At 52.7% G+C, this 14,840-nt stretch overlaps 1 protein-coding gene and 1 long non-coding RNA gene across 4 annotated transcripts; both read left to right on the forward strand.

Annotated features, from left to right (window-relative positions):
• The first annotated feature begins 2,519 nt into the window (after positions 1-2,519).
• Positions 2,520-14,832, forward strand: LOC120384005. The gene is made up of 3 exons (XR_005588592.1): positions 2,520-2,567; positions 14,038-14,245; positions 14,778-14,832. It is a non-coding gene; the product is annotated as an uncharacterized LOC120384005 (long non-coding RNA).
• On the forward strand, positions 5,115-9,363 carry LOC120383966 (zinc finger protein 239-like). 3 transcript variants are annotated; one of them, XM_039502290.1, is made up of 3 exons: positions 5,115-5,170; positions 5,778-5,894; positions 6,226-9,363. In XM_039502290.1, exons 1-3 carry the CDS (start codon positions 5,137-5,139, stop codon positions 7,191-7,193), a joined length of 1,119 nt encoding a protein of 372 aa, XP_039358224.1. In that variant the 5' UTR covers positions 5,115-5,136; the 3' UTR covers positions 7,194-9,363. The 3 variants fall into 3 exon arrangements, with proteins under 3 accessions (XP_039358224.1, XP_039358223.1, XP_039358225.1); XM_039502289.1 differs by having other exon boundaries at positions 5,118-5,170; positions 5,781-5,894; positions 6,190-9,363; XM_039502291.1 differs by having other exon boundaries at positions 5,118-5,170; positions 5,781-5,894.
• Positions 14,833-14,840: the final 8 nt, after the last annotated feature.

Genomic DNA, 14,840 nt, shown 5'->3' on the forward strand with positions numbered 1-14,840 from the left:
CCAGCCCCTCTGATGTGTCCTCCTGTAGTGTCCAGCCCCTCTCCACTGGATACCCAGAAATTCCCAGGTAAGCCATCAGAACAACACCAGCTTGTTTGATTCAACTGAGGATCACCACCAACAGAACATCACAGCACTGAGATATATTTTTAGTGAAAACAAACAAGAGTTTATTAGTTCAGATTGAAGAGATAGTGAGCAAAGTAATAAGACCAACAGGTTACACACCAAACACCAGGTATAACAGGATTCAGATAGGCTGAGATTAACTTTTACAGGTAAATTCCATTGCTAAAGCATTCTCCCAGGGTCACCAGCCACCACTGATGAAACCCCCCTTTTCATGAATGCAAAGCATGCTCTACTTTTCACTTCCTGAAGGATTGCAGGTGCTGTTCTTGTCCCCCAGTTGTAGTCCAGTAAACCGCTGAAGTGCCCCCTCTCACCATTGTGTGTTCTCCAGTGGGCTCTCTCTGTTAGTCCTATGTGCCAGTGGCTCTCAGCCTTTCCCCACCACTGCACCCCTCTCAAGAGTCTGATCTGTCTTGTCTCCTTGGCTCACTTAAAAATGACTCACTTCCAAAATCTGACAGAAAAATACAAAAGTGTCACAGCCACTAGGACTGAAAAATTGCTGCCTTTTTCTTTCTTACCATCGAATTTTAACAAAGAAATCAATTTGAATTAGGGATTTCAAATGATTAAAAAAATTAATCTTGATTAATCACATGGTTATTTGAACTGTTAAACAATAATAAAATAGCATTTCTCTACATATTTTTAATGTTGTCTCCATTTTGTAATATATTGATTTAAATTACAACACAGACTACAAAGTGCACAGTGCTCACTTTATTTTTTATTACAAGTATTTGCACTGTAACTTCCCCCAAAAGAAATAGTATTTTTCAATTCCCCTATTACAAGTACTGTAGCCCAATCCCTTTATCATGAAAGTTGAAATTCCAAATGTAGAATTATGTAAAAAAAACCTGCATTCAAAAATAAAACAATGTAAAATTTCAGAGCCTGTATGTCCACTCAGTTCCACTTCTTGTTCAGCCAATCGCTTAGACAAAGAAGTTAGTTTCCATTTGCAGGAGGTAATGCTGCAAGTGAGAAGAGGCAATCTTATGACACTGTTGCAGCCGGAGTTGCAAGATATTTACATGCCAGATGCACTAAAGATTCCTGTGTCCCTTCATGCTTCAACCACTGTTGCTTAGCCTCCCTTCCCCTGGCCTGTTTTACCTGCTGCCCATGCTCAGACCAGAGCTGATCATTCTTCAGCTTTTCAGCCACTTCTAGCGTTTGTGGGGGAAAATTTTCATCTGCCAGTAGGGTTCTCAACTGTCCTGCACTGGACACCATTTGCGGCAATGGCACCTGTTCTGGGAGAATTGGAAATCCTATTTGCCAGGGAAATCCCCTGTGGCTGGGACTTCCCATTTGCCTGCCTCCTGCCGAAGGAGAGTCAATTGGCGCTTTTTTTCTTTTTTTTTTTTTTTGAGCTTCTCCCACAGACATAGCTGCTATTGCCCATTGGGGTGAATTATTTAACTCTCCTGCAGGTGCAGTACAGAAAATGCTCCCTGTAGGAATGTGCTACTTATGGTGAACTAAAGCTAGGTCTACACTGAGAGGGGTGGGGGGTGGACCTAAGATATGCAGATTCAGCTACGTGAATATCTTAGGTCGATTTACCTGGCCGCGAGTCGACTGCTGCCGCTCCCGTCGACTCCACTTCCGCCTCTCGCCGAGGTGGAGTTTCGGAGTCGACGGCAGCGCGATAGGGGATTGATTTATCGTGTCTAGTGTAGGTGCGATAAAATTGGTCCCCGATAGATCAATCACTACCCGCCCATCCAGCAGGTAGTGTAGACGTACCCTGAGTCTTCACAGTAACAGCTGCTGAAGCCACTGCCCTTCACCCTGCCCTTACTAAGCCTAAGATTGTGCTCAGTGCTTTTTACAGGGGTCAAAAAGGGGCAAATGAGAGGAGGGGAGCAGCCAGCAAGGACTCAGATCCTTCTGCTTTTCGATTCCCCGCTTACCTCTGCACATGTTTACTGGTTTCCCCTAAAGTTCATTAAGTATGTTAGGGAAAAGTGTCAGAGCGGCCACCAGTGAGAGTTGCTGGCCACACTCTGAGGCCACCAAAAATTTGGTTGTGAGACCCCCTGGGCTAGATGCTCATGATGGGCCCTTCCGACCTTAGAGCCTGGGAGTGGAACAGGAGCCGGACCCAGAGATGCTGCAGCGCGATCCCTTCAGCGCTAGGACCCAGGAGCAGCCGGGAGGCGGCTCCGGGCAGCGAGCGCTGGGCTCCGGCCCGGCAGCAGGAAGTGACTCGCAGCCGCTGCGGTGACTCTGGCTCCCAGGCTCCTGGCGAGATCCCCGAGCCCCGGGGGGCGGCTGGTGCTGGGAGCCCGGAGCCCTGGCTGCAGCCGGGAGAGGGGAATCTCCAGCAGGGCCCTTCCCGCTGCTCCCCCCCCAGGAGCCTCTCCCAGGGCAGAGCCCCCAGCCCGGCCCGGCCCCTGCCCCGGGGGGCCCCGCTCGGAGGGAAGGTGAGAGAGACCCGCCCCCCCCGGGCTGCAGGGGGAGGTTTGGCCCCAGGCTGCTCCCAGCGGAGCTGGCTGCGATTCCCGCCCGGGGCCCGGGAAAGCTGCCGCCAGCCCCGGTGGGGCGAGGCCGGGATCACGTTACCTCCCAACTCCCCCTCCCCCCCATCCGCTGCTTTGTTTCCCTGCCCCTGGCCGCGCTGGTGCGGACGGAGGTTGCAGCTCAGGGGGATCTGGGGGGGGGCGGAAGTTGGGCAGGGGCCAAACTGAATGCAGGGTGGGGGGTGGGGAAGGAGCGGGGCCCAGGGGCACAACCAGGGTTGGGAGTGGAGCAGCACAGGCGCTGGCTCTAGGCTGGTGGGGCCCTGCTTCCCCCCCCCCCCTTGAAGGGGTTTCCATCCTAAACAGAGTTCAGAGTTTGGTTCAATGGCTCTCAGTGCGCCCCCCACTGTACAGATTGTTTCAGCCCCCCTGCCTGGGACTAGGAGCCGGGGATAAGAATGGGGAACAGCCGGCGGGGGGTGAACCGAGGGCTGAGGGAGGCAGGCTGGGAACACAGCCTAGAGCAGAGCTTGTTAGCACAGAAATCAGGAACATTCAGCAAAGTCCATCAGAGACTGGATCCGGCCCTGGGCTCGCCCTGCTGAGTCCCAAAACAAGAGACTGACCCGCTTCCAGCTCCCCATCCTCAGTGGCACCCAGCTGCCCCTCCCCCGTGCTGTCTCTCCTTCTCAGGAAAACAGGTCACCTGGCCTCCCCCCCTCTCTTTGTTCTCCAAGAGCTTGGGCTGGCTCCTTGCAGAGGACCTGCTCCTGCCATCTTTTGCCAGGACACAGAATTCTGGCCATTCTCTATGCCCAGGGAGCCACTCTGCAGTCACACCTGCCCTCTAGAGGTCTCCGCAATGATCTCACACCCATATCCCACCAGCTTGATACTTGAGTAACACATGGGGAAATTGAGGCACACACACAAACATTAAGAATATTCCTGCTTCATCACACCCCTCTGAGACCAGCCCAGGGGCACTTTCTCCACTGGCTGGAACCCCTCTAACCATACCAGCCCCTGAGCCTGCAGGTGATGGAGAGACCTGGGCAAAGGGCTGGAGCCAGGCAGGGAAATGACTCTGCACAAAGGGCTCCTTTCAGGGACCAACTGGTGTCGCAGGGTGTTCAGTGCTGAGGGGAGGGGCTGAATCTGTGTTGTGATAAAGTGACTCAGGGTTTTCCCAGCATGGCAGAGCCCAGAGCATCTGTCTGCCGGGAGAAAGTGTGTGACATGGACTCAGTTCCCTTCTGTAACCTCCCCTCTCGCCCCGACAGGCCAAGGAATCACGTCCACATTTCACTCCAGATGGTCCCATCTTCCAGGAGACAGGGAAGGGAAATCGCTGTGATGGAGACAGCTCAGGTAGGGGATTTTCAGGGAGCTGTGGGGGGTGGGGTGGGAAGGATTTGGTGTATAGGGGAGGGGCAGGAAACACACAATGTGAGGCAGGGAGGGGATGGGGTGTGATACACCTCCTGGAAAATGATCAACCTGGGCCTGATTTTGTGAACAGGCCCGTGGGGATGGGACTGAACGGGATGGGACTTTCCCCCATTTCTGACCCAGAAAACACCCCACTGGCCAGAGGCTGCTGTGAAATACGAAGGGAAGCTGTCAAGGTTCCAGTCCCGTATCTGCCTGTGGCTGGCAGGCATGTGGGAAATGAGAAGACCCTGCCCTGCTCCGTGTGCTGGGGGGACAAGGAGCTCTCACCTTCTCCCACCCCCTGAAGCCTCCTGGCTGCTCTGAGCAGGGTGCAGGGTGGGGAGAGCGGGATTCTGCTTCTTCGGGTCTCCCAGAGTTTCACTGTTTTGTTTATTTTTCCCTGTGACTAGTGCTGAGGTGGGCAAACTATGGCCTGTGGGCCACATCTGTCCTGCCTGGCCCTTGAGCTCCTGGCCAGGGAGGCTAGCCCCTGGCCCCTCCCCTGCTGTCCCACCTTCCCCACAGCCTTAACTCACTGTGCCACCAGTGCTCTAGACTGTGCAGTGGCATGGCTGGCTCCAGCTGGGTGGTGCTGCTGCCAGTCCTGGTGCTCTGAACAGCATGGTAAGGGGGCAGGGAGGAAGGGTTGGATAAGTTGCAGGGGGTCTCAGGGAGTGAGGGTGAGGATAGGGGTCGGGGCAGTCAGGGGACAGGGGAAGTTGGATAGGGCATGGGGTCCTGGGATGGGGAGGTCAGGGGACAGGGAGCCGGCAGGGTTGGAAGGGTCAGAGGTTCTGAAGGGGGCAGCCAGGGGGTGAGAAGTGGGAGGGGTCAGATAGGGGGTGGGGCCAGGCTGTTTGCGGGAGTCACAGCCTTCCCTACCCGGCCCTTCATATTATTTCCAAACCCCGATGTGGCCCTCAGGCCAAAAAATTGCCCCACCCCTGGACTAGTGGGATTGTGGCTGGGGTAGCAGGTAGTCAGTGCAGGACTCTTGTTGTTTCAGATGCCGGTGACCTTCGAGGAGGTGGCTGTGTATTTCACCCAGGGGCAGGGGGCTCTGCTGGACCCCGCTCAGAGAGCCCTCTACAGGGACGTCATGCAGGAGAACTACGAGACGGTGACCTCGCTGGGTAAGGGATTCCCGGCCCCTCGGTTATTAGAAGCTGTGGGGTCTGCATGTCTGAATCTGGTCAGGTTCTTCCCTGCTCAGTTAGATTGGAGGGGACTGGGCTCCGTAATGCACAGCTGCCATGTGAGAGAGACTTGCATCTCTGTACCCTCTCCAGTGAGACCAGGGTGTCAAAACCTAAGGGATATACAAAATCATCCCCACCCGACCCCCTAGCTTGCAAGGTGGAGAAGTTGTGTATTGTCCTGTCTGTGTTGTTTCTCATTCACACACACAATCCCTGTTCACCTCCCTCCTTGGGAACAGCTCCAGCCATGCGGCGGGCTCTGGGCTCCACTGGTTTAGAAATAGGCAGAGGTTTAACTCCAGAGCTGGGGGTGTGTCAACAAGGCCCCCAGGGAGCACAGATCCTAGGAACTCCTAGTGAGGGCATCACAATTCCTCTCACTTCCCCTGAGGGAGCTCAGTGACCATGTTCCCGTGCTCTTGGATTCCATGTTCCTACCCAGCACAGCAGAGGGACAGGTTCCACCCACGGAATGTCCTTTCTGACAGACGCTCTCTCAATCCTCCACACACCCTGATCTGGTCTGATTTCACTCCCTGAGCAGGATTCCCCCTTCCCAAACCTGACCTAATCACCTGGCTGGAACGAGGGGAAGAGCCATGGGTGCCCGATCTCCAGGCCTGCAAGGAAAGAGAGATCCCAAGAGGTGCCCGCACAGGTGAGGACTGACACAGAAACCATTTGGTGAATGAAGGAAAAAGTTGAGAATCCAAAAAATGTGGTATCAGTAAGTGCCCTCGGATCTTCCTCATCTCACCCAGGGCAGGGCTGCAGTCAGCAGACATCACTGACATCACTTTCCACATGTCCTGTTCCCTGCAGGAGTTTCCTTTCCAACGTTCCTTCTCTGTGAATGTTTGGGTGGGATGTGGAGGCAGAATCCAGTTGCTCAGTCTGTGAAGCTTTAGTATGTTGGGTTTTCCCTCGGTGCTCTTCCTCTTTCTTTGTCCCAGGCACAATGACGCCTGTCTGGATTATCTTTCTCCCAGCAGGGGAAGTGGAACCAGAGGGGACCTTTGTGAGAAGAGCTGCAGAGAATTTTTCCTACTGCTGGGAACAGGGAGATGACGGGGGAAATTGGCAGAGGTCAGAGAGGCTTCTGGGAAACCACTCAAGGGAGCAAACAGATGAATCTATTATCTGTGGGGAAGGATACAGGGATCCCACAGCCCAGCAGACAACCCCCAAGGAAGACAAACACTATGAATGCCTTGGCTTTGGGAAAGGATTAGTTCTGAGACGGCTTGTTACGCTTCAGGCAATAAATACTGGCGAGAAACCACTTCAGTGCTTAGACCGTAGGGAAAACTTCAGTAACCTCTCAGATCTTAATAACCATGGGAGAAGCCACACTGGAGAGAAATCCTATCAATGCCTTGAGGACAGGAACTATTTGACTCGGAAGTCAGTACTGACTACACATCAAAGAAGCCACATAGGAGAGAGACCCCATAAGTGCTTAGACTGTGGGAAAAGTTTTATATGGAAGTCAGACGTTGTCAGACATCAGGCTATCCACACAGGAGAGAGACCCCACAAGTGCTTAGACTGTGGGAAAAGTTTCATACGGAACTCAACCCTTCTTATTCATCAGGCAATCCACACTGGAAAGAGACCTTATAAGTGCTTCATCTGTGGGAAAAGTTTCATACAGAGGTCAAATTTTGTTGAACATCAAGCAGTCCACACTGGAGAGAGACTGCATAAGTGTTTGGACTGTGGGAAAAGTTTCACACACAGATCAAATTTTATAACACATCAGAGGATCCACACAGGAGAGAGACCCCATCAGTGCTCAGACTGTGGAAAAAGGTTCATAGAGAGGTCAGCCCTTTCTGTACATCAGAGAATCCACACAGGAGAGAGACCCCATCAGTGCTCAAACTGTGGAAAACGTTTCATACAGAGGTCAACCCTTCTTAAACATCAGTCAATCCATACAAGAGGGAGACCATAAGTGCTTCGACTCTGGGAATGGTTTCAGAAACAGATCAGCCCTTCTCAACATCTGGCAAAACACACATAGTGCTTAGACTATGGAAAAACGTTTCTAATAGATGTCCGTCCTTGTTTTACATTAGAGAATACACCCAGGGGAGAGATGCCCTTCGCTGCTTAGCCTGTGGAAAGAGTTTTATATGGAGGTCAGACCTTGTTAGACATCCAGCAATCCACAGAGGAGAGAGACCCCGTAAGTGCTTAGACTGTGGAAAACATTTCAGAAACTGATCAGTCCTTGTTTTACATGAGAAAATCCACACAAGAGCAAGTCTCCATAAGTACTTGGACTGTGGCAAAAGTTGCACACTGAGATCACACCACATTAAACACTGGAGAATTCACACACCATCTCAACTTCTGTGATACCTTCATGCACATCTACAAATAGAACTAGCAGAATCTTGTGTGAGGGAGAAGACAATATGCCACGTTTACTGTGAACACAGAGAATTCTTAATAGGAGTAAAAGATAAGTAATTCAGTTTCTATTCCTAGCTAAGATTGTTCACCACGTACACACACACAGAGTTCTACAGATGTAATATAATTATGAGCCTCAATTTCTTGTACTAGTCCACTGGCCAGTCACGAGGAGGGGAGCCGGGTCCTGTCTGTGTGCACCGATGCTCCTGGAGGATGATCATAGAACTGGAAGAAGAACCCAACCCTATGTTTTTGTACCCATCTTTTTATATATTTCTATCCATAGATCCTGTCCTGTCCCACTGCCCCTAGATACTGTATGACCATGAGTCATCAGTTAATGGCAGATGTGACTTTGATCTTTTTCTTGATGGGGCTTTTGTTTTTCTTTCTCTTGGGTGGGTTCTTTTGCAAGTTTTGCCCATATTGTTCATCAGCCATCAGGGCAGCTGGCAGCTGGTCTTTGAGATGAGCTGACATCAGGGACTGATCCCATCCCACACCCACATTCACACTTTTAAATGAAACACACACGCCTAACATTAAACAGAGTTTCAGTTTACAATATGGAGTTGCTGTAGCTATAATGTATAATGGTTTAAGATGGCGGTTTTAGTTACAATATGAAGGCACTTTAGTTACAATATATTAAAAAGAAAAGAGTTACAGTAACAGATTCTTCCAAGGCAATTTTTGGTAAGCTACTAACACATAATTTGTCCAAAGGTGGTTAACACTGTTTCATTTATAAAAAGACAATTTCATTAATAACAAAAGGTGGTTTCATTACAGTAATTTCATTGCAAGTATACAGAGCCATATTATATAGGTATAATTTATTTAAAGAGTGATTTCATTCTTCAGCCCTACAACCTGGCCCGAAACAGTTAAGAAACTTGCAGGCTAATTGACCCAGATTCAGCCTTTAGAGATATGTTAGAAAAGTGTTTAAATGGTATTTGAGGTTATTCCAAGGGTATGTCCAGACTACCCGCCCTATCGGCGGGTAGCGATCGATTTATCGGGGATTGATATATCGCGTCTCATCTAGACACAATATATCAATCCCCGAACGCACTCCCCATCGACTCCGGAACTCCACCGGAGCGAGCGGCGGTAGCGGAGTCGACGGGGGAGCCGCGGACGTCAATCCCACGCCGTGAGAATGGGAGGTAAGTCAGAATAAGATACTTCAACTTCAGCTACGGTATTCTCGTAGCTGAAGTTGCGTATCTTACATCGACACCCCCCTGTGTAGACCAGGCCCAAGTAATAGAGACTAGAACTTTGAAATGTAAACTTGTATTGTTAAAAACTCGGAAGAAGATAGTGCTGCTGATTAATCATGATTAACTCAAAAAAATTAATTGTGGGTAGAAAAATTATTGTCGATGGATGACATTGTTAAATAATAGAATACCAACTGAAATTTGTTAAATGTTTTTGGATGTTTTCCTGTGTTTTCATATCTATTGATTTCTATCACAACAAAGAACAGAAAGTGTGCAGTGCTCACTTTATATTATTTTTAATCACAAATATGTGTACTGTAACCATGAAAATCAAAAATAGTATATTTCAATTCACCTCCTAGAAGTACTGTAGTGCAATCTCTTTATCATGAAAGTGTAACTTAGAAACATAGATTATTTTTGTTATATAAGTGCACTCAAAAATAAAGCAATTAAAAACTTTAGAGTCTAGAAGTCCACTTAGTGCTACTTCCTTTTCTACCAATCGCTTAGACAAAGAGGTTAGTTTCCATTTGCAGGAGGTAATGCTGCAAGTGAGAAGAGGCAATCTTATGACACTGTTACAGCTGGAGTTGCAAGATATTTACTTGCCAGATACACTAAAGATTCCTCTGTCCCTTCATGCTTCAACCACCGCTGCTTAACCTCCCTTCCTTTGCCTGCTACCCCTGATATCCATGCTCAGACCAGAGCTGATCGTTCTTCAGCTTTTCAGCCTCTTCTAGGGTCTGTGGGGGAAATTTTTCATCTGCCTGGACCAGACACCCTTTGTTACAATGGCACCTGGCCCGGGAGAATTGGAAATCCTATTTGCCAGGGAAATCCCCGCTGGCTGGCATTTCCCATTTGCCTGCCTCCTGCCGAAGGAGAGTCAATTGACATTTATTTATTTTTTTAGCTTCTCCCACAGACAATAGCTGCTGTCGCCCATTGGGGTAGATTAATTAACTGTCCCGCAGGTGCAGTACAGAAAACTGCAATAGGGTTGAAATAGAAGGCATCTCTGAGTTGGGGGGGTCACTGCAAAGGAAAGGGGTAATGTTGGGGGGAGGCTGGGGGTAGACTGCGAGCAAGAGCAGACTGGCTGGGGGAGGGAGGAAAAGAGGGTGGGGGGTCAGGGAGAGGGAGAGATACAAGGGCAGCTCCCCCAACCCATGGGGCAGGAGGTGGGGGGCTGCCCCACCCAGCAGCCAGAGGGGAATTCTTTTACCGCAAACATCACTGAAGCTTTGGGGGTAGGTGGAGGTTTCTGCCTAAGGGCTCAGAAGCTACAAGGCAGGAGTCCAGACTAGGGATGTAAATAGAATTTTAAAGCAGTAACCGTTTCAGCTATTAACATTGTCCTGGTGAAACGTTAAAAGAATTCACAACACAGGCCCAGGGGCGGCTCTAGGAATTTTGCCGCCCCAAGCACGGCAGGCAGGCTGCCTTCGGCGGCTTGCCTGCAGAGGGTCCGCTGAAGTCGCAGGACCAGCAGACCCTCCGCAGGCAAGCTGCCGAGGGCAGCCTGCTTGCTGCCCTCATGGCGCCCGCAGAGCACCACCCGCAGCATGCCTTCCCAAGCACGCGCTTGGCATGCTGGGGCCTGGAGCCGCCCCTGCATAGGCCCCCACCCAGCATTCCGGCTGCCGCCATGACTGGCTGAGCCCAGCAAAGCACAGGGGGAGAGGCTGGAATTGCTCTGGGCTGTGGAATGATTTTAGAGCAGGGGTGCGGTGCCCCCCCTTATCCCTCTCTGTGCCCCCTGTATCCCCTTGAGGTAGGGCTGGGAGCAGAGCCATGGCCCCAGGAAGGGGGGAGTCAGGATGCAGACAGGGTAAGGGGCCCGAGGCTGGACATGGAGGCTGATGAAGTTATCCCCGTCATACTGGCATTGCCCCCCGCCCCCCCCCCTGCCTGGGAGTGTCCCAGTCCATGGCCTGCACCCCGTGGAACCCTGGGCGGGGGCAGGGACAGAACTAGGTCAGCAGCCAGAAGTGCTCAAAGATCATGAGTCTGCCCCCCACCCCAATCAGTTACAGAGATTACCAAGTATGGGGGCTTTTTATTTGTCCTCTGGATTTGCACCTTTTTGGAGACACTGGGAAGAAAGGTCCTGTCACCTAGAGCCTGAGGGCATGTGGCCACTGCCAGAGCAGGTGTCTGACCTGCAGCATCCCTGCAGCAGCCAGGGCCTGGGCAGGAGGCCTGGGGCGGGGAAGGGACAGACTGTGAACTGCCCGGGCATCCCACAGAGAATATATTATTGCCCTTATATAAACCATGGTACGCCCACATCTCGAATACTGTGTACAGATGTGGTCTCCTCACCTCAAAAAAGATATTCTAGCACTAGAAAAGGTTCATAAAAGGGCAACTCAAATGATTAGGGGTTTGGAGAGGGTCCCATACGAGAAAAGATTAAAGAGGCTAGGACTCTTCAGCTTGGAAAAGAGGAGACTAAGGGGGATATGATAGAGGTATATAAAATCATGAGTGATGCTGAGAAAGTGGATAAGGAAAAGTTATTTACTTATTCCCATAATACAAGAACTAGGGGTCACCAAATGAAATTAATAGGCAGCAGGTTTAAAACAAATAAAAGGAAGTTCTTCTTCACGCAGCGCACAGTCAACTTGTGGAACTCCTTACCTGAGGAGGTTGTGAAGGCTGGGACTATAACAATGTTTAAAAGGGAACTGGATAAATTCATGGTGGCTAAGTCCATAGATGGCTATTAGCCAGGATGGGTAAGAATGATGTCCCTAGCCTCTGTTTGTCAGAGGATGGAGATGGATGGCAGGAGAGAGATCACTTGATCATTGCCTGTTAGGTTCATTCCCTCTGGGGCACCAGGCATTGGCCACTGTTGATAGACAGATACTGGGCTAGATGGACCTTTGGTCTGACCCCTACGGCCGTTCTTATGTGTCCTGAGTGGTCACAACCAGGGTGGGGGACAACCCCCTCAGGAACTCTGGGCCCAGCCTTGTCGGGGTTATAAGGACTTTACCACACAGGAGCGTGGAAGGGGAACCCTCAAGGTGAGGCAGACTCTGAGTGAAGGAAGAGGGAGCGAGGACTCAGATCCTTCTGCTATTCCATTCCACCCAGCTGGTGTTTTAAGTCAGGAAAGTTCCCCGCAATAGCAGGACCATTTCCCTGCTTATCTCTGCGCATCTTTACTGCTTTCCCCTAAAGTTCATTAAGTATTTTAGGAACAAGTGTGACAGCGGCCACCAGCGAGAGTTCCTGGCCACACTGTGAGGCCACCAAATTTGATCGTGAGAACCCCTGGGCTAGATGCTCGTGACGGGCCCTTCTGACCTTAGCGCCTGGGAGTGGAACAGGAGCCGGACCCCGAGATGCTGCAGCGCGATCCCTTCAGCGCTAGGACCCAGGAGCAGCCGGGAGGCGGCTCCGGGCAGCGAGCGCTGGGCTCAGGCCCGGCCGCAGGAAGTGACTCGCAGCCGCTGCGGTGACTCTGGCTCCCAGGCTCCTGGCGAGATCCCCGAGCCCCGGGGGGCGGCTGGTGCTGGGAGCCCGGAGCCCTGGCTGCAGCCGGGAGAGGGGAATCTCCAGCAGGGCCCTTCCCGCTGCTCCCCCCCAGGAGCCTCTCCCAGGGCAGAGCCCCCAGCCCGGCCCGGCCCCTGCCCCGGGAGCCCCGCTCGGAGGGAAGGTGAGAGAGACCCGCCCCCCCCGGCACCCCCGGGCAGCAGGGGGAGGTTTGGCCCCAGGCTGCTCCCAGCGGGGCTGGCTGCGATTCCCGCCCGGGGCCCGGGAAAGCTGCCGCCAGCCCCGGTGGGGGCGGGATCACGTTACCCTCCCTGCCCCATCTGGTGCTTTGTTTCCCTGGCCGCGCTGGAGCAGACGGAGGCTGCAGCTCAGGGAGATCTGAGGGGGGCAGATGGGGAGGTGGAAGGTGATCGGGGGCTAAACTGAATGGTTTATTGGTGGCTGGGAACACAGCGTAGAACAGAGCTTGTTAGCACAGAAATCAGGAGCTCCCAGCAAAGTCCATGGGGGGGTGTGTGGAATCCAGAGTCTGGAGCCCTGGACTCTCCCTGCTGAGTCCCAAACCAGGAGACTGACCCGCTTCCAGCCCCTCATCCTCAGTGATGTCCAGCTGCCCCTCCCCCATGCTGTCTCTCCTTCTCAAGAAAACAGGTCACCTGGCCTCCTCCCCTCTCTTTGTTCTCCAAGAGCTTGGGCTGGCTCCTTGCAGAGGGCTGTTTTCAGCCACTGCTTGCCAGGACACAGAATTCTGGCCATTCTCTATGCCCAGGGAGCCACTCTGCAGTCACACCTGCCCTCGAGAGGGCTCTGCAGTGATCACACAGCTGTATCCCACCAGTTCAATACTTGAGTAACACATGGGGAAACTGAGGCACACATGATATTCACAAAAAACATTCAGAACATTCCCGCTTCATCCCACCCCTCTGAGAGCAGCCCAGGGGCACTTTCTCCAGTGGCTGGAACCCCTCTAACCACACCAGCCCCTGAGCCTGGGGAAAGGGCTGGAGCCGGGCAGGTAAATGACTCTGCACAAAGGCCCCTTTCAGGGACCAGCTGGGGAGTTTGGCCTACAAGGGGAGGGGCTCCCTGTGTCGGTGAGTCCTAGAGCTGCTGCCTTCAGTGGCACAGCCGGGTTCAACCCCCGTTAGCAGTGTCAGTGGCTGAGCTGCCTGATGAGAGCAAAGGCCCAGGGCAATGGGGAAGTTGCCCGTTCTCCCAGGGCGAGGGAAGAAGATAAAAGGGGGAGCGGAGAGACTGGAAGGGCAGCAGGAGCAGGGAGTGGGGAGGGAGGTTCCCAGCCCTGCCTGGCTCCATTCCCTGCACCCCCGGGGCACTCAGCTCTCCTGGGAACAAGGGGAGGAGCTGAGCGAGGAAAAGCCAGTTGCCGACTCTGCTGAGCATCGCAGGACTGAGGGAGCCGGGGCAGAGCTAGAGGGGTTACAATACACCGTGGGGCAGAGCCCTAAAGTGACTCCTTTGATTCTGCTCTTTTTCCGGTATTTGGCTCAGAGACGCTGTTCTGGGGAGGTGTAGAAGGGACTTGGTGGGGTTAGTTCTAATGGGGGAGGGGGCCTGACCGGGCCGGGGGGGGGGGAGGGGAAATGAACTAACTGGGTTTGTTCCCAGCATGGCAGAGTCCTAGAATCCGCGCGTCTGTCTGCAGGGAGAGAGCCTGCGGGGAACCGGGGCGTGACATGGTCTCCAGCCCCTTATGAAACCTGCCCAATCTCCCTGCTCCTCTGCCAGGCTGAGGAATCGCGTCCACGATTCCCTCCAGATCGTCCCGTCTTCCAGGAGACAGGGCCGGGAAATGGCCATGATGGAGCCAGCTCAGGTAGGGGACTTTCAGGGAGCTTTTGGTGGTGGGGGAGGGGTATTGCAGAGGGGTTAATCACCCGGGGTGAACCTGCTGGAACATGATTAACCTGGGTCTGATTTTCTGAAGAGGCCCATTGGTGGGTGTGGGGGAGGGGAAACATTCCCCCATTTCTGAACCAGGAAACAGCCCCCTGGGCAGGGCTGGGAAAACTGAGCAGACTCCCAGTGCTGGAGCCTGAACCCACTGGCCAGAGGCTGCTGTGAAATACGCAGGGAAGCTGTTGGGATTCCTGTCTCTGTCCCCGGATCAGAGCTCTGCTTCCCATGTCAGCCTGTGGCTGGCAGGCGTGTGAAAAATGAGAAGACCCTGCCCTGCTCCGTGTGCTGGGGGGGACAAGGAGCTCTCACCTTCTCCCACTCCCTGAAGCCTCCTGGCTGCTTTGAGTGGGGTGTGGGGGGAATTCTGCTGGTCTGGCCCTTCTCCCCTATGACTAGTGGGACTGTGGCTGGGGCAGCAGATGCTGAGTGGGGGACTCTTGTTGTTTCAGATGCCGGTGACCTTCGAGGAGGTGGCTGTGTATTTCACCCAGGGGCAGGGGGCTCTGCTGGAC

Source organism: Mauremys reevesii, linkage group 15, assembly GCF_016161935.1.
Source record: "Mauremys reevesii isolate NIE-2019 linkage group 15, ASM1616193v1, whole genome shotgun sequence".
NCBI lineage: Eukaryota > Metazoa > Chordata > Testudines > Geoemydidae > Mauremys > Mauremys reevesii.

Coding starts and splice junctions, on each gene's coding strand:
- LOC120383966 (XM_039502289.1), top strand. CDS start 5,137: ATGCAGGAGAACTACGAGACGGTGACCTCGCTGG. Junction 5,171..5,780: donor CGAGACGGTGACCTCGCTGG/GTAAGGGATTCC, acceptor CTCCCTGAGCAG/GATTCCCCCTTCCCAAACCT. Junction 5,895..6,189: donor CCCAAGAGGTGCCCGCACAG/GTGAGGACTGAC, acceptor TCTTTGTCCCAG/GCACAATGACGCCTGTCTGG.